The sequence below is a fragment of the Rana temporaria genome, chromosome 5 (assembly GCF_905171775.1).
Source record: "Rana temporaria chromosome 5, aRanTem1.1, whole genome shotgun sequence".
NCBI lineage: Eukaryota > Metazoa > Chordata > Amphibia > Anura > Ranidae > Rana > Rana temporaria.
In genome coordinates this window covers 42,581,279-42,600,966 of record NC_053493.1, presented here as the reverse complement: position 1 = coordinate 42,600,966, position 19,688 = coordinate 42,581,279, and the positions used below count along the sequence as shown (strand labels likewise).

Below are 19,688 nucleotides of genomic sequence, written 5' to 3'. Positions count from 1 at the left end.
TTCCATGGCAGCAACGTATTGACAGGTAAGTAATCACAGAGGGCACACATGGTAATACTGCAGTGTTTGCAGCTGGTTTGTAAGCCGTGAAGTCTTCTACCATCTGTCACATAACGATGGGTCAGTATGGTCAACAGATACAGTAGCTGAAGACATTTTAACTAGTTACTGACCACCTGCCGCAGTTGTACTGCGGCAAGTTGACTCCCCTGCGCGGATCGCAGTCATTGTACAATGGGCGTGTACACAGAAATTTGTGCACAAGCCCCCCCCCCATTCATGATAGGGGGAGCCAACCAGCGGGTCCGGCACACTCGATGTCCACTGGCCACCCGCAATTGCTCCAGAAGTAGGCAGAACGGTGATCTGTCAGTGTAAACAAGCAGATCCTCGTGTCAGAAACCATGAATCAGACCGAGACAGAAGTACAGTTAAATCACACTTGTTTAATAATAACAAGTAAATAGAACAGACGTAGACAAAACATAGCCTTAGTTCGGTAACCAGAACGGATAGTCAGACAAGCCAGAAAGTCAGGAAGCCAGAAATCAGCGTAGTGGAACAGCAAGCAGGATCTGGAGCCAGAAGGAACGTCAGCCAAGTAAGTCTTTAACAGGCACGCAGGAGAGAATCTCTGTGATGTTGACCAGGCTAAAACAGAGATCATCTGAGCTGGACGGCTTAAGTAAGCAGGACTGATGAGCAGGATTCTATCAACAGGTGAGTCACTGTGGAGAGATAAGAGCTGGAAATTAACCGACAGCTGAGCAGCCAGCTCAGAGAAGGAAGGGCTGAGCCCAGCCCTGACACCCCACATTCTGTATGGGGAGGAGAGAGAGATCTTGGCCTGGATTCAGAAACGATTTACTGTAATTTCAAATGTGCGCCGTCGCATCTTTACGCCAATTCACAAAGAGAGATACGCCTGAAAACATGGCTTCAGCCATCCGACGTAACTTGCCTACGCCGGCATATCGTGGGCGCATAGTTAAGCTGGATGCATTCGGCGTTCCCATTAAAAATATGCAAATGAGTAAGATACACCGATTTACGAACGTACTTGCGCCCGGCGTATCAATATACGTTGTTTACGTAAGGCGTATGACCAGCGTAAAGTTACCCCTGCTATATGAGGCGCAGCCAATGTTAAGTATGGACGTCGGAACAGCGTCGAATTTTACATGGTTTACGTCGTTTGCGTAATTCGTACGTGAATGGGGCTTGGCGTAGTTTACGTTTACGTCGAAAGCATTGAGTATTTGCGACGTGATTCTGCACATGCGCACTGGGATACGTCCACGGACGGCGCATGCGCCGTTCGATTGGCCCCTCATTTGCATGGGGCCACGGTTCATTTTAATAAAACACGCCCACTGCCAACCTACTTTGAATTACGCGGGCTTACGCCGGCCCATATACGCTACGCCGCCGTAACTTAGGACGCAAGTTGTTTCTGAATACGGTACCTGCCTCTCTAAGTTACGGCGGTGTAGTGTATACGAGATACGCTACGCCCGCCCAAACTTACGCAATTCTTTCTAAATCCGGGCCCAGCTGTTCCTAGTGATTAGGATTTAGGAACAGCGGTCTCTCTCCTCCTCCAATCAGCCCAGCCCCCATACAGTTAGCAACACCTCCCAAGGAACACACCTAACCCCTTGATCGCCGCAGAGTTTTAACCCCTTCCTTGCCAGTGATATTTATACAGTAATCAGTTGCTATTTTTAGCTCTGTTCGCTGTATAAATGTCAATGGTCCCAAAAAAGTGTCAAAAGTGTCCGATCTGACCGCTAAAAATTCGCTGGTCACCGCCATTACTAGTAAAAAAATAAAAATGCCATAAATATATCCCCTATTTTGTAGACGCTATAACTTTTGCGCAAACCAATCAATATATATATATATACACACGCTTATTGCGATTTTTATTTTTTTACAAAAATTATGTAGAAGAATACATATTGGCCTAAACTGATGACGATTTTTATTTTTTGGGGGGATATTTATTAAAGCAAAAAGTCAAAAAATATAGGGCCAGATTCTCAAAGAATTACGCCGGCGTATCAGCAGATACGCCGACGTAACTCCGAATCTAAGCCCGTCGTATGTTTAAGTGTATTCTCAAACTGAGATACACTTAAACATGCCTAAGATACGACGGCCTGCGCCGTCGTATCTTAGGGTGCAATATTTACGCTGGCCGCTAGGTGGCGCTTCCATTGCGGTCGGTGTAGAATATGCAAATGAGTCGTTACGCCGATTCCCGAACGTACGATTGCCCGTCGCAGTAAATTTACGCCGTTTCCTTAAGAGATACGCGGCGTAAAGATAAAGCTGCCCCCTAGGTGGTGTATCCAATGTTAAGTATACCCGTCGTTCCCGCGTCGCAATTTGAAAATTTTACGTCGTTTGCGTAAGTCGTCCGTGAATGGGGCTGGACGCCATTTACGTTCACGTCGAAACCAATGACGTCCTTGCGACGTCATTTACCGCAATGCACGTCGGGAAATTTTAGGGACGGCGAATGCGCAGTAAGTTTGGCGCGGGAACGCGCCTAATTTAAATGATCCACGCCCCCTACCCGGATCATTTGAATTAGGCGGGCTTGCGCCAGGGGGGATTTACGCTACGCCGCCACAACTTTACAGGCAAGTGCTTTGTGAATCAAGCACTTGCCCGTAAAACTTGCGGCGGCGTAACGTAAATGCGATACGTTACGCCGCCGCAGATCTACCTGAATCTGGCCCCACAGTTTTAAAAAAAAAATGGCGCTATTTTTTTGTTTATAGCGCAAAAAATAAAAACCGCAGAGGTGATTAAATACCACCAAAAGAAATCTCTATTTGTGGGGGAAAAAGGACGCTAATTTTGTTTGGGTACAACGTCGCACGACCGCGCAATTGTCAGTTAAAGCGACGCAGTGCCGTATCGCAAAAAATGGCTTGGTCATTAAGGGGACAAATCTTACGGTTCTTAAGTGGTTAAAGGAGGTGTTATAAATTGTCTCTAATATAAAATATTTCCCAGAGACATCAGACTAATGAAAAATACTGCTTTGTAGGACCCTGGAGCACTACCTGATGTCTGCATTCCTACTTGAGCTGAGCCTCTGGGGTCATTTTGCTTTTTTTTTAAGCATTTGTACAGATGTTTTCCAGCCTTTTTGTGGGCATCTGAGGCTTGAGCATTTTTTGTCAAATTATTTTTAGCCAATGGAAAGTTAGCTAATAGGGGAAAATGTGCATGTTCACATCATTTTCAGGAGCTCCCATTGGGGCCAATACAGCTTGAGACTCAAAAGAAACTCGTACTTTTCGAGGTACAAGCTTGAAGTGACACTTAGGCAGGCCATAGACTGCAATTTTTTTTCTGCAACCCAAGAAAGTTGCATGATTCCCCCATCAACACAGACAGTACCGACAGGAGATTCCCTCCCACCAAGCCATTGTTTTCTCCCAGGGGGGAGGCAGGGGAAGTTGTCCCTGCCAGGAGAAGACAGTGATTATTGCTAGCAGCTATAGCAGCTGCTAGCGATAATCGCAAGTAAATCCGACAGGCTGTTTGTACCAAAGTTGATTGATCGATCAACTTGGTACATTCAACCTGCCTATAAACGGTTTGAATCTGCGAGATTCAGTGACGGCTGGTGCTCAACATTTTTGGGGGGCGCAAACTAAAAAAACAAAAAAAAACAATTGCAGCCTCACTGTGCCCATCAAATGCAACCACTGTGCCATGCCATCAAACACAGCCACTGTGCCATGCCATCAAACACAGCCACTGTGCCATGCCATTAAACACAGCCACTGTGCCATGCCATTAAACGCAGCCACTGTGCCATGCCATCAAATGCAACTACTGTGCCATGCCATCAAATGCAGTCACTGTGCCATGCCATCAAACGCAGCCACTGTGCCATCAATTGTCACCACTATGCCATGCCATCAAACACAGTCACTGTGCCATGCCATCAAACACAGCCACTTTGCCATCAATTGTCACCACTGTGCCATGCCATCAATTGTCACCACTTTGCCATCAATTGCCACCACTATGCCATGCCATCAATTGTCACCACTTTGCCATCAATTGTCATCACTGTGCCCATCAATTGTCACCACTGTGCCCCGCAATTGTTAATATAACAAACAAGCGCTCTGTAGAGATGTACATTCTTTATTTATACAATACATTCTGTGCTGTGTGCAGAACAAAAAGGCTGCTTAGTGTAACCCTGGCAACCAACAACGCCATTACTTTTTTGGTTGCTAATGGAAACAACTCCAATTCTGAGCTAATTTATTTCTGTTTTCCATGAAACAGCTCCTGTTAATTTTTTTTCCAATGAAAAGCACTTTCAATTTTGTGGTCATATTTAACAGCAGTAACCCCTAGCAACCGCAGCCCGCCTATGCCTGAGTGACAGGAGTACAGAGAACGCTGATTGGTTGCTATGGGTGACCGCCATAGAGAGCGGGCCGCCCGTCACACGGAAGTCCCGGCCGTCTCAGGAGAGGCAGCACGGAGCGGGGGAGGGGAGACACAGCAGCCGGAGGAGGCAGAGACAGGCCGGGGGAGGATGGCCGGGCTCCGGGTGTTGGAGTTGTACAGCGGGCTGGGCGGGATGCACTGCGGCCTGACAGGTAATTACAGCAACCCGAGCATTCTATGAGGATGCACACTTCCTGTACTGGGCGGACACACGTGGTTGCTGTACACAGGCGACATGTCATCCTATAGACAGTATGGCGTATGTATAGTGTGCCCATACACATAATGCAGGATATAGTGTGCCCATACACAGCATGGAGAGTATAGTGTGCCCATACACAGAATGGAGAGTATAGTGTGCCCATACGCGGCATGGGGAGTATAGTGTGCCCATACGCGGCATAGAGAGTATAGTGTGCCCATACACAGCATGGAGAGTATAGTGTGCCCATACACAGCATGGAGAGTATAGTGTGCCCATACACATAATGCAGGATATAGTGTGCCCATACACGGCATGGGGAGTATAGTGTGCCCATACACGGCATGGAGAGTATAGTGTGCCCATACACGGCATGGAGAGTATAGTGTGCCCATACACGGCATGGAGAGTATAGTGTGCCCATACACAGCATGGAGAGTATAGTGTGTGCCCATACACGGCACGGAGAGTACAGTGTGCCCATTCACAGCATGGAGAGTACAGTGTGCCCATACACAGCATGGAGAGTACAGTGTGCCCATACACAGCATGGAGAGTATAGTGTGCCCATACACAGCATGGAGAGTATAGTGTGCCCATACACAGCATGGAAAGTATAGTGTGCCCATACACAGCATGGAAAGTATAGTGTGCCCATACACGGCATGGAGAGTACAGTGTGCCCATACACAGCATGGGAAGTACAGTGTGCCCATACACGGCATGGAGAGTATAGTGTGCCCATACACAGCATGGAGAGTATAGTGTGCCCATACACAGCATGGAAAGTATAGTGTGTCCATACACAGCATGGAAAGTATAGTGTGCCCATACACGGCATGGAGAGTACAGTGTGCCCATACACAGCATGGGAAGTACAGTGTGCCCATACACGGCATGGAGAGTATAGTGTACCCATACACAGCATGGAGAGTATAGTGTGCCCATACATAGCATGGAGAGTATAGTGTGCCCATACATAGCATGGAGAGTATAGTGTACCCATACACAGCATGGGAAGTACAGTGTGCCCATACACAGCATGGGAAGTACAGTGTGCCCATACACGGCATGGAGAGTATAGTGTACCCATACACAGCATGGAGAGTATAGTGTGCCCATACATAGCATGGAGAGTATAGTGTGCCCATACATAGCATGGAGAGTACAGTGTGCCCATACACAGCATGGGAAGTACAGTGTGCCCATACACAGCATGGGGAGTACAGTGTGCCCATACACATCATGGGGAGTACAGTGTGCCCATACACAGCATGGGGAGTACAGTGTGCCCATACACAGCATGGGGAGTACAGTGTGCCCATACACATCATGGGGAGTACAGTGTGCCCATACACATCATGGGGAGTACAGTGTGCCCATACACAGCATGGAGAGTACAGTGTGCCCATACACAGTTTTAAATCAATACATAAATAAGATTACATTCACTAAGGCCCCATTCATACTTAGTGATTCAGATTTGCGGCCAACTCTGCCAGCAATTCCAAGTCGCAGTAAAATTGTGGCAAAACGCGTGTTTGGGGGTCATTCATTCTTAACCACTTCAATACTCTGCACTTTCACCCCCTTCCTGCCCAGGCCAATTTTCAGCTTTCAGCGTTGTCACACTTTGAATGACAATTACGCGGTCATACAACCCTGTACCCAAATTATATTTTTATAATTTTTTGGAGACAGAGCTTCCTTTTGGTGGTATTTTATCACCACTTGGTTTTTTATTATTTTCTAAACAAATAAATAAAGACTGAAAATTTTGAAAACATTTTTTTTCTTTGCTTCTGTTATAAAATGTTGTAAATAAGTAAGGGCACTTTTACACTGGCAGCGCCCGGGTGTAGTTTTTGTGGCGCTTTTCGGCCGCTAGCAGGGCGCTTTTAACCCCAACTAATGGCTGGAAAAGGGTTAAAAGCGCAGCTGCAGCGATGCTTTGCTGTCGCTTCGGGGTCGCTGGCCATTCATTTCAATGTGCAGGGGCGCTGTAGGAGCGATGTATACACTGCTCCTACAGCGCCTCAAAGATAATGCTTGCAGGACTTTTTTGAGTGTCCTGCCAGCGCACCGCTCCATTGTGCCAGACCTTGGGCTTTTACATTGGAGTGAAAAGAGAGGCGCTTTTCAGGTGCTATATTTAGCGATACAGCGCCTATAAAGCACCTCAGTGTGAAAAGGGCTAAAGTTTTCTCTTTGATTGGTGTGCACTGATTAGGAGTAATGGTGGGGTCGGGTACATTTGCAGCTCCACATGCACGAGCCCGCCAGGAAGCTGACACTGCACAGCGCTAATCACAGGCAGCAAAACATTTCTCACTGCCTGTGATTAGCACTGTGCAGTGTCGGCTCCCTGGCAGGCTCGTGCACATGGGGTTGTGATAGGGTTGCCACCTTTTCTTAAAGCCAAACCCTTGAGATAAGACTATGTTATGATAGCAGCAGGAGGGGAGGGTCGGGGAGCAGATTGGAGCTGACGGGCGGGCAGGGAGGGGAGAGGAGGACAGAGGAGAGGTGCGGATGATGGAGGCACATTAAGGCACCTTTCACACTGGCGGACCGTTTAGGACGTTTATGGAGCGACGGATGTCAGTGGTGACATGTCAGCTGACATCCGATCCGCTAAATCCAGACAGATGGAAACCCTATTTTACATCCGTCTATCGGATCGGATGAAAACGGACTCTACGGTCCGTCTTCATCCGATCCCCCATAGAGGAGAGCGGCGCTCTGAAAGGTGCAGAGACGGAGCTGTCATCTGCCTGCTCAGCGGGGATCAACGGAGTGATCCCTGCTGAGCAAAGCGGAGTCCGTACACGGGCACGTCCGTGTGAAAGAGCCCTAACTGACCACGGTGTCAGGGCTCGGCAGCCTTGATAAACCGTGGTCAGTTTACAGAGGGGAGGGCAGAAGTCAGGTATTTTTGATCATACAAGGGGCCAAATTACACAGCACAAGCTCTGTGCTGTTATTCATACTTTAAGGGAACAGAATCCTTTTTTTTTATTTTTTTTTTTAGGGTTACAACCGCTTTAATTCAGGTAAATATAAACCACGTTCTTTTATTGGGTTTGCTGGCTGTTTATATTTGGGCACCTAGTGGCAGGTTCCTACTTCTCTGCACAGACAATCATCATTTCCAGGCAGTCGGTGTGAATTCCTGACAAGTCTGTGGCCATGTATGTGCATTTATTTACACTTCAGTCCATGGCTCAGTATTAAATGTAGACTTTGGTGTCTACTTTGATGCTGCAATCCTTGCTCTACCGTATGGCTCTCCCCCAAAACTTTAGTTGTCATTATGAATGTTTGTTATTTTTGGCTTTAAGAGCCTTTCTGGTAATTGTGTTTGGTCAACTGTGGCCTTTAAACTCCTGAATTGTGGTGGACCTATGTCAATGGATTGCTTTGTTTCTCAAGTATACTTTCATCTATTCTAGGCTAATAGACCTTGACTTGTCATATTGGTTGTCTAATAACTATTTTTCTTTTGCTTGGTTCATATTCATGTAGTTGCCCTTTAGTCGTCTGTGTTCCTGTGATATGATATCACACTTCCCTCTCTGTCACCTTGGTTGCTGGGGACAGCTGTGGTCATGGTATGAATAGTCTACAATGCAGAAGTTACGTTTTTTTTTTCAGGGAAAGTGCTTGTGTGTCATATTTACATGAAAATGAGGAGGCTAATCTGAGCTGCATATTCATATTTGTGAATGAAAATGTACAGGGATGCAGTTGTGGGGCCAACACTGTACACCAGGCACTTGCTTGGGTTAGCTAGATGAGTGCTTAAAGGAGTTGTAAAGAAAAAAAAAAATTCACCTTAATGCAATCTATGCTTTAAGGTAAAAAAACATAAAATGCTGCCGCCCCCCCGAGCCCCCCTTATACTTACCTGACCCCTCGAAAGTCCCGCGCGGTCCCGATATCCTCTTCGCCACTCAGCTTGGCCGCCAATTGGCTAGAGCGGATGGATTGAGAGAAGCGCAGCCATTGGCTGGCGCTACTGTCAATCACATCCAGTGACGTGGCGCGCAGAGGGGCGGGGCCGAGTGATACAGTGAGCGGCTATGGCTTACTGACCACCATGCGAGCTCTCGCATGACTGTGGTGAGTAATTGCGGGGAGGACAGAGACAGCCGTCGAGTGACCCCAGAAGATGTGGATCGGGGCCACTCTGTGCAAAACAAACTGCACAGTGGAGGTAAGTATGACATGTTTGTTATTTTAAATGAAAAAAAAAAATTCCTTTACTAACACTTTAATTCAGGCTTAGGCTCCATGCACACTGGAGCTGATAAACTGCAGTTTATTGGAGTTTGGACTTTTTTTTTTCAAAGCCCATAAACTCCACTCTATGTTAGCCTATGTGTCCATGCACACATGGGCGTTTTAGAGCTTTAATGAGCAGTGGAGTTTATGGGCTTTTTCCCGAAAATCGTGTTCAAAGCGCTGTTTTTTGATGACAAAAAACGAAAAATGCAGAATAACGCCAATAAACGTGTTTTTTGATCCATTGAAAAAAAAAGCTTAAAAACTCTAACGCTGAAAAACGTTAATAAACGATATTGCAAAAACTTTAAAAAAACGTTGGAAAGGCTCCCTGCAAAGCAACTGGTGTTTTTTTTATAGCTTTTTTAAGCATCCAGTGTGCATAGAGCTAAGGCCCCTTTCACACTGACACGTTTTGAGGCGGTTTAGCACTAAAAATTGCACTGCTATACAGCCTGAAAAAATCTTGCCCTGCAGTCTTCAGTGTGAAAGCCCGAGGGCTTTCACACTGAAGCGGTGCGCTAGCAGGACCGCTCCAAAAGTCCTGCCAACTCAACATTGAACCCTATGGACTACAACAGGGATGCGATTAAAGTTCATGTGCGTGTAAAGGCAGGCGTCCCAATACTTTTGATAATATAGTGTATGTGGTTTCTTTCTTCTTCTGGCATCTTTGGAGCGGTATAGGAGCGGGGTGTTTACTGCTCCTATACCGCTCCTTCCCATTGAAATCAATTTGAAACCGCGGTAATACTGGGCATAGATAGCCTCAGTATTCGCGGATATCTATGCCATATCAGGCCCCTCCTTCACCCCCCTGCTGTCTTCTGGGAGACACGCAGGTCACAAAAGACAGCAGGGACCATTCAGATTGCGCATGCCCAGTAGGGAACCAGGAAGTGAAGCCGCAAGGCTTCACTTCCTGATTCCTTTACCGAAGATGGCAGTGGCAGCAGCACCCGAGAGCCGAGGGACAGATCAGCTTTGGGTGCTGACATCGCAGGCTCCCTGGACAGGTAAGTGTCCATATTTTAAAAGTCAGCAGCTGCAGTATTTGTAGCTGCTGACTTAAATTTTTTTTTTTTTTGGTAGAACTCTGCTTTAATGGCATCCCACCCTTAGGCCATAGGGTTCAATATTGAGTTGGCCCACCCTTTGCAGCTATCACAGCTTCAACTCTTCTGCAAAGGCTGTCCACAAGGCTTAGGAGCGTGTCTGGAAATTTTGACCATTCTTCCAGAAGCACATTTGTGAGGTCAGGCACTGATTTTGGACGAGAAGGCCTGGCTTGCAGTCTCCATTCTAATTCATCCCAAAGTTGTTCTAACGGGTTGAGGTCAGGACACTGTGCAGGCCAGTCAAGTTCCTCCACTCAACTGGTCCAAATCATTTGGTGGAGGTGGGATTATGGTGTGGGGTTGTTTTCCAGGGGTTGGTCTTGGCCCTTTAGTTCCAGTGAAGGGAACTCTTAAGCTGTCAACATACCAAGATATTTTGGACAGTTTCATGCTCCCAACTTTGTGGGAACAGTTTGGGGATGGCCCCTTCCTGTCACAACATGACTGCGCACCAGTGCACAAAGCAAGGTCCATAAAGACATGAATGAGCGAGTTTGGGGTGGAGGAACTTGACTGGTCTGCACATAGTCCTGACCTCAACCCGATAGAACACCTTTGGGATGAATTAGAATGGAAACTGCGAGCCAGGCCTTCTCGTCCAACATCAGTGCCTGATTCACAAATGTGCTTCTAGAATGGTCAAACATTCCCATAGACACACTACTAAACCTTGTGGACAGCCTTTGAAGAAGAGTTGAAGCTGTTATGGCTGCAAAGGGTGGGCCAACTCAATATTGAACCCTACGGACTACGACAGGGATGCCATTAAAGTTCATGTGCATGTAAAGACAGGCGTCCCAATACTTTTGATAAAATAGTGTATGTAAAATTCTTTCTTCTTCTGGCATCTTTGGGCTCACAGGCTCCGAAGGAGAACGAATGGGCAAGGGCCAAAGCAGATAATGGGAATACCTCTTGTGAGCGCAGAGAGAGAGCTACACAAGAAATATCCTATGATGTAACTCCCAGTGACCCAGTCGAGGTGCTTTATTTACTATACTGTTAGCCAGATTCTTAAAGACTTACGACGGCGTATCAGTAGATACGCCGTCGTAAGTCCGAATGCGCGCGTCGTATCTTTAAGCGCATTCTCAAACTGAGAAACGCTTCTCTGTTGCTAAGATACGACCGGGGTAAATCTCCTACGCCGTTGTATCTTAGCTGCATATTTACGCTGGCCGCTAGGGGCGTGTACTTTGATTTAAGCCTAGAATATGTAAATGAGCAAGATACGCCTATTCACGTACGCACGCCTGTCTCAGTAAGCTACGGCGTTTACGTAAGGCGTTTTTCAGGCGTAAAGATAAACCACCAAATAAATGGCGCAGCCCATTCAAGGTATGGACGTCGGAAGTGGCGTAAAATTTTACGTTGTTTGCGTAAGCGTAAGTGAATGGGGCTGGGTGTAGGTTATGTTCACGTCGAAAGCAAGGAGTATTTGCGACGTGATTCTGAGCATGCGCCGTACCAACGGCCCTCATTTACATGGGGTCACGGGTAATTTTCATGGAGCATGCCCCCTACCTGCCTATTTTGAATTAGGCGGGGTTACGCCGGGCCATTTGCGCTACGCCAACGTAACTTAGGAGGCAAGTGCTTTGTGAATACAGTACTTGCCTCACTATGTTACATCGGCGTAGTGCAAATGGGATGCGCTACGCCGGCATAAAGATACGCGCCTCTACGTGAATCTGGCCATGTGACCTTAGCATGGTTGCTGTATTTGCTCTGTAGCTTTAGCAGCTTTCTGATTGATTTAACTTGTTGATCTTCATTCAGTTTTTTCAAATAAAATGTGTGTGTCTTTGTGAAAGGAGTTCTAGAAAACTGTGATTGTTAGTGAAAATCTTGTTTCTCTGTAACAGCCTTGAAATTGAAGTTCCTCCACACGCCAGAGGAATGCCATGATTGTACTAAAATGTCTTCTGAAATAGCTGAAGCTACGGTTCCCAGTAATTGGCAAGGCCACCAAGGGTTTCGGTGATGGGTGTACTGGGAGTGGGAGTCCAGGCAGGGAGAGTAGGAGTCACCAAGCTTGGTATGTAAGTCAATAAGGGAAAACATGGGCTGTTCCGTTTCTTCTCTGTGGTCATTGCTACATACTCATGGTAATCTGATTTTTATCTGTCACTTCCCTATTTTATATATAGGTTATTGTATGCACGTCACAAACATTTCTCTTAATCAAGTTAAAGCTAAAACCTAGGAATTTATCTAGTTTCTAAATTTTTGTCTGGCCTATTATGGGTTAAGTCCAACAAGGTGCTTGCTCCCTCTCTCTTTTCTATATAACTGAGCATCTACTCCCAGCATTGTGACAGGAGAGATGCTGCTTTCTCGCACAGCAGCCTGCACCCGACCATCTGTCCCACTTTGCTGCCCATTCACAGGAGGCTTTGTATTTTGTGAATGGATTTACATAATACAAAGTACTCTGTGATTGGGCAGGAGGAGGGTATGGGTGGGTAGAGCGGCTGCATATGACTCTGCAGCTGCAGGAGCTGAGACCAAAAGGTCCAATGTCAGAGCACAATAAGTATGGTGATAGCCATGGGTGTTGCTAGATCTACAAAAGATCTGGGGCTAGAGCCCATATCAGCGAAGTAAATAAATCCATACACCTGGGCGGGTCCCCAGAGCCCCCCTCATTACATCAGGGTCCCCAGAGAGCCTCCCTTATGTGAGGACCACCAGAGAGCCCCTTTACATCAGGGTCCCCAGAGCTCCTCCTCTAGCATTTAAATAACGTGTGAAGGGGAGGCAGGGCACTGGCAGTAGCCAGGTCTAAATGAGTAGGTTCCACACTGGGAGGGAACGAAGTTAGACAAACTGTGGTTAGTTGGTTGATAGCAAACAACCACTTAGGAGACAGTAAGCTGGCAGGTGTGGCAGCAGCCAGCCCAGGACAGGACTGCAAGCCAGGAACGTTCTGCTATCTGCTGAATCCCGGGCGGTTGCTAGACGCTGTGAGGTACTAGCAACCAACCACCGCTGGAATTTCAGTCAGTGGCGTGCAGGAACCGGGACTGCTGCCGGAGTACGGCACTGCTGCACCTGGTAAGAGATTTGGGGCTATAGCCCCAGAAGCCACCCCCTGGCAATGCCACTGGTGATAGGTATTCTCCCAGCTCTCAGTAAAAGGTAAATTGTGATATGAGATATGAATGAATGAGATATATATATAAAATAGAGATATATCCACAAGGTAGCATGCACCTCGTTGAACTTACAAGCGACAATAAAGCTTTATTATATTAAATTAAAATAACAAACATGCTATAGAAGAAAAATAAAAGCAGAGCTACATAACAAAAACACAGTCCGATTATTCCAGGTGTCCTGTCATACAATAGTGCAATATAGTAAAGTAAGTCCAGGTGCGCTGTCATATAATAGTGCAATATAGTACAATTAGTCCAGGTGTCCTGTCATACAATAGTGCAATATAGTAAAATTAGTCCAGGTGTGCTGTCATACAATAGTGCATGCATATATAAAGTAATAATTAAGCTACAAGCATATGTTATATCGGCTCCACAAGTAGTAGTGTAGAAAAATCTGAACGGTGTTTGATTCACACACTGAGATAAAATAGCCGTCACCAACACGTGAAAAAATGGGGGAAAAGCGAGATTCCCTTTGAATCAGACTCTTCCCAGAATTAACTGGATGACAAGCATAAACACCAGAACTCTGCTTGAACGCTCTCTCTGGAGGATTTATTCCCAGATTCTGCTGCAGTCGGGAGGGTGGATCACACACGAATGAGCTCACTCCGAAATAAAAGAGAGAACTCCATAGCGTAATCCTGTTTAAAATAATAGATTTATTGTTTAAAAACGTCCCCCCTTTTAGGACTTGCACTTACAAAGCAAAAAATACAAACAGGCGTGTGATACTGATAACATTATACCCGTGGGGATCGCAGTGTCTCCTACCGCACTCAGTTCAGATTTCTGGCAGTAGTGGTGTCCCCGAGTGGCGCGCTGATGTCAATAATGGTCATAGTGTGTCCCCACTCTGACGCGTTTCATCATTCTGACATCATCTGAGGGTGTGGCCACACGACACAACGTACCATTCTTGTACACTGGTTGTTTAGGGAAAGTTTAACTCTTGCAGGTTACGGCTTCCTTCCGCTAAGTGGCATACATTAAAACCAGCAGGGATCACCCATCCACCCGTATGAGACCAGACCACCCGAAGGCTGACAACCTCACCCCCCCCCCCCTCCTCGCACAGACCAACATCTGTGCCAGGAGAGAGACGGGCAACCACACAGACAGACACACACAAGCAAACTTGCTGTCAATCCAGCATAGCACACTAATAACATTCTACTAACAAACATGCTATACTTACCTGCTCTGTGCATTGGTGTCCAAGGAATTGTCTGTAGACCTCTGAGACAGGATTGTATCAAGTCACAGATCTGGGGAAGGGTACAGAAAAATGTCTGCATCTGCATCATCATCCGTAAATGGAAGAATTTTGGAACCGCCAGGACTCTTCCTAGAGCTGGCCACCCAGCCAAATTGAGCAATCGAGGGAGAAGGGCCTTAGTCAGGGAGGTGACCAAGAAACTGATGGTCGCTCTAAGGCCCTGTACACACGATCGGACCAAACCGATGAAAACGGACTGAAGTTTAGTTTCATCGGTCCAAACCGACCGTGTGGGCCCCATCGGTTCTTCTTTAAAATTCAACCGATGGACGCCTAGCCAATATGTCAAAACCGATGGTTAGTACGCAAAAGCATCGGTTCCAAACCCGCGCATGCTCAGAATCAAGTCGACGCATGCTTGGAAGCATTGAACTTCATTTTTCTCTGCACGTCGTTGTTTTTTTACGTCACCGCGTTGGACTCGATCGGTTTTTGAACTGATGGTGTGTAGCAGGGCTGTGGAGTCGGTAGATAAATGTTCCGACTCCGACTCCTCAGTTTTATGTACTTCCGACTCCGACTCCCCGACTCCGACTCCTCTGTATTAATATGCGAATGTATTTTATACATTCCTTGAGGGAAAGAAACGCAACCTACCACAGGACTACTGGCTGGGAAGCCAACAGTCTACTGTATTGCACAGTTTAAGCAAAAGACAAACACAATGAAAACAATCAAGTGACTGGATAGTAGCAGCAGGCATAAACATCAGGAACAGGATCTTTACCAGTTCAAAAATACAAACCACATTATTTGGTTGTTTTAGAACAAAAACAAAGCTTATCTATAATGAACCAAAAACAAAATCTGCAAAACCTAGAAATGGTTTATATTAATCTTGAAATGTAGTTCTAGGCTTAGCAAATGCAAATCAATTCAATGTAGAGTTCTAAGGAAGAGAATTGCCTCTGCCAGATCCTCTTTCATAGAGGCTCTTAAGTCAGACTTTATGATTTTTAGGGCTGAAAATAATCTTTCGACACTGACTTGGGTGGGTGGCATTGCAGTAACTATTCTGGCCACATCACTAACGATCTCTGGATAAACAAGGATGGCTTCTTCAACAGTAAGTTTTGATGAGCGATCATACTTTTCAACTTCTTTTAGTGCTTTATAAAACTCCTGTTGTAATTTTTTTATTTGGACACTTACTGGTTCTCTAACATGCGTTCCCTGTAAAAGCAGAACACAACACTATGGAAAGTATTGCAGCTCCTAATTGTGCGTTGCGTGCCATATAGTGAAGCACATGAAAAGCATGCTTCTTCACGGTCACTTAACGTGTTCGTTTTGCGGTTACGTGAGGCACTGCATGCATTGGTCTTTATTCTTACAGTAGAGAAGTCATTAATTATAACTTTTTGTGAATTGGGACATTTAAACTTGCTTTTTTTTTTTTTTTAATTCCAATCTAAATTTAGTAGGAGTCGGAGTCGGTGCATTGTTTGCCGACTCCGACTCCAGGTACCCAAAATTTCCCCCGACTCCGACTCCTCGACTCCAACTCCACAGCCCTGGTGTGTAGGCACATCAGACCATCAGTCTGCTTCATCGGTTAACCGATGAAAACGGTCCTGCGGACTGTTCTCATCGGATGAACCGACCGTGTGTACGTGGCCTGACAGACCTCCAGCATTTCTCTGTGAAGAGAGGAGAACCTTCCAGAAGAACAACCATCTCTGCAGCACTCCACCAATCAGGCCAGTATGTTAGAGTGGCCAGATGGAAGCCACTCCTCAGTAGAAGGCACATGACAGCCCACCTGGAATTTGTCAAAAGGCACCTGAAGGACTCTCAGATCATGAGAAACACAATTCTCTGTTCTGATTAAACAAAGATTAAACTCTTTGGCCTGAATGACAAGTGTCATGTCTGGAGGAAACCAGACACCACTCATCCCCTGGCCAATACCATCCCTACAGTGAAGCATGGTGGTGGCAGCACCAGGCCAATTCCATCCCTACAGTGAAGCATGGTGGTGGCAGCACATTGGATTTTCTATTTTATTTTTTAAATGTTTGCAAAGATTTCAAACAAACTTCTTTCACGTTGTCATTATGGGGTATAGTTTGAGGAAAATAATGAATTTAATCCATTTTGGAATAAGGCTGTAATGTGGAAATGTGAAGCGCTGTGAATACTTTGCGGATGCACTGTATGTTAAAATTGCTCCGATCAGCAGCAAAAGTTACCTGCAAAGAAGATGGTAAACACTTACCTCTCCCACTGCCTGCATCGCTGATTATTTCTAAAGTCTCTGCAGAAACTGACACCTCAAGGACAGTATCTCCTGTCCCCCCCCCCGCACTTAAAGTGGAGTGCCGCAAAAATGTTATTTTTATTTTTTATAAGCCTAATTTTGGGTCATGCCATACATTATTACCACTGACATTTACCCCTCTAATAAACATAGTAGATTAACAAATACCTTTCATTCCGCTTTGTTGTAAGTTCCCATTTTGCTTGTGGGCATGTGAAGCCCACAAGCACTGGCCTAGATTCAAGAAGCAATTGCGTCGGCGTAAACATAGTTACGCAGCGCAATTGCTTACTTGCGCCGGCGGTACGAATGCTCCTGATTCAGGAACCTCGTTACGCCGACGGCAGCCTAAGATATGACTAGCATAAGGCTCTTATGCCAGTCATATCCTAGGCTGCATTCTTACGTTGGCCGCTAGGGGGCGTTCCCGTTGTGGTCAGCGTATAGTATGCAAATTGCATACTAACGCCGATTCACAACCCTACGCGAGCCCTGCATACGCAGTTTACGTCATTTGCGTACGTCGGGTTTCGCGTAAGGCTGCTCCTGCTAATAGCAGGGGCAGCCAATGCTACATATACCCGTCGTTCCCGCGTCGCAAAATTTTAAATTTACGTTGTTTGCGTAAGTGAATCGTGAATGGCGCTGGACGCCATTCACGTTCACTTTGAAGCAAATGACGTCCTTGCAACGTCATTTGCCGCAATGCACGTCAGGAAAGTTTCCCGACGGAGCATGCGCGCTACGCTCTGCGTGGGAACGCGCCTAATTTAAATGATTCCCGCCCCCTACGGGATCATTTACATTAGGCGCCCTTACGCCGGGCATTTTTGAGGAGCGCCCACGCAAATTACGTGGCTACTGCTTCGTGAATGAAGCGTAGTGCAGTTAATTTGCGTGGGCGCAGGGCAAAAACGGGACGCTGCGCCCTTTCGTAAGGAGTGCGCAGCGGTACCTGAATCTACCCCACTGTCTTCTGGGATACGGTGCAGCTGAATGACCATGCAACGCCTGTTCTCGCGCATGCGCAGTCGGAAATAATCGCAGAGCTGGAAGCTTATGACGTTGCCATCACAACGAGCGGCGTTGTTGGAAGTTCCCGGCCCCCGTTGTGATGGCAACCCAAGCGGCGACCATCCACACTGACTCCTGGGAAATAAGAACCATCGCTGCCAAGAGACAGTGCGCCGCCGGATTTGACGGACATATCCGCGGGTGGCAAAGGCCAGAAACTAGCTCTCATAAAAAACAAAAAAAAAAAGCCATTGCTTTATCTATATGCTGCAATAATGATTTTAAGAAATAGTTCTAAAATTGGGTGGAACTCCGCTTTAATATCTCTGTTCAGCCAGTCTTGTGATTAGCACACCCCTTCCTGTTCGGACAATGAACCATTATTATAACCATAATCATCTCTCTCCATTTAGCTGGAAGGTCATGAGGCTGAACTAAAAACGAGAAGAGCCATCTTCCTGGCTGTGCAGTATGAGAGGTTGTGTGGATCTCAGGGGTAACAAATGTATATCTATTGCCGTCTCCAAGCAAATTCGCTGAATTCGATTTTTCAGAGTTACCGTGCAATGCATGACAACGTGCATTCCAGTTGTATACAAGCTTTTTATATTAAAAACTTTGTCCTGCTGCAAAATAACCTGACAAGGTCTTGTTCAGGGATAAATATTGCCGGGTAGTTGCATGAAGCCGCACACTAGATGGCAGTATTTTCTTACCTGTTCAGGTGCGTTCACTCTTACACAGCACAGTTTCATTTATTGTATTAACTTTTCTTTCTGGCTGTTTTCAACACTTGTAAGTTAAAGGAGAAGTCCAGCCTGAGCGTTTTAGGCTGGGCTTCTCCTCTGGGTCACAGGCATGCAATTCGTTTTGCACTCCTGTGACCCGTTTTCAGCGGAGATCGGTCTGAAGTCCGATCTCCGCTGACGTCACTGCTATCAGTCGGGGCAGCACGTCATCACGACTTCCAAGTCGTGATCCGCCAGCTGCCCTGATTGATGGCAGTCTCAGCTAACCGCTGAGACAGCCTCTTCCTACCCCTCCATGGCTCAGCGCTCCAATGAGCGTGGAGAAGCAGAGAGGAAAGACGCTGACTGACAGTCAGCAGCTTTCCTCTTGGGGAGGAGTGAGAACCGAGCCATTGGCGGTGTTCGGTGGCTCGGTTCTCAGTGCAGAGACGCCAGGGGACAGATGGAGCATCGGTCTGATGCTCCATCCACCGAGGTAAGTATGAAAGTGGATGTAAAGCCACTCTCATCCTTTCTAAACTACTGCCATAGTGCTGATCTATAAGGATATAGACGCCTCCTGCATGTATCCTTACCTGTCAAATGTCCCCCCCCCTGTCTGTTTATAAGACCCGAAAAACTGCAGATTCTGTGGGTGGATCTGTTGTCTGGAGCTCATGGGTGGAATCGTGATGTCAGTAGACTCCCCGCCCTCCTCTACACTCCTCTTGCCATCATGCATTTTCTCCTGTGTATTTATTACACTAAATTCTGCTATGATCACTAACATCCAGTCAAAATCCAGAAAACTAACCACATGACTTCAGAAAAAGAGTGGGGGTGGGAATTAAAAAATAGTGCCTGTCACCATGCTAGTGCATGAGGTATGTAAATAACCTGATGTTGCAACTGTGATCAGGTGACCTCAGACACACACACTGTAATTCTGCCCAGCTCTCACTAGATCTAACCTAAACATCTAACCTAAATCAGATCCATTGTCTGTGTATATTCTGCTTTCTATTCTTTATTTTCACCGCAATATACATGCATTTCTTCATCACACCCCATGATAAGAAACATCCAGTCAAAACACAGTAAATGCAGCCAATCCTGGGAGAGCTGGAAGGGAGAGGAGGGGAGGCAGG

At 46.4% G+C, this 19,688-nt stretch overlaps 1 protein-coding gene across 1 annotated transcript in view; it reads left to right on the top strand.

The window, feature by feature from the left end:
- The first annotated feature begins 4,489 nt into the window (after positions 1-4,489).
- The window catches only part of TRDMT1 (tRNA aspartic acid methyltransferase 1), a 64,172-nt gene continuing 48,973 nt past the window's right edge, over positions 4,490-19,688 (top strand). The window contains exon 1 of the mRNA XM_040352465.1: positions 4,490-4,643. Within this exon, the coding sequence (XP_040208399.1) occupies positions 4,580-4,643 (64 nt within the window). The 5' untranslated portion in view covers positions 4,490-4,579. The remainder of the gene's footprint in view (positions 4,644-19,688) is intronic.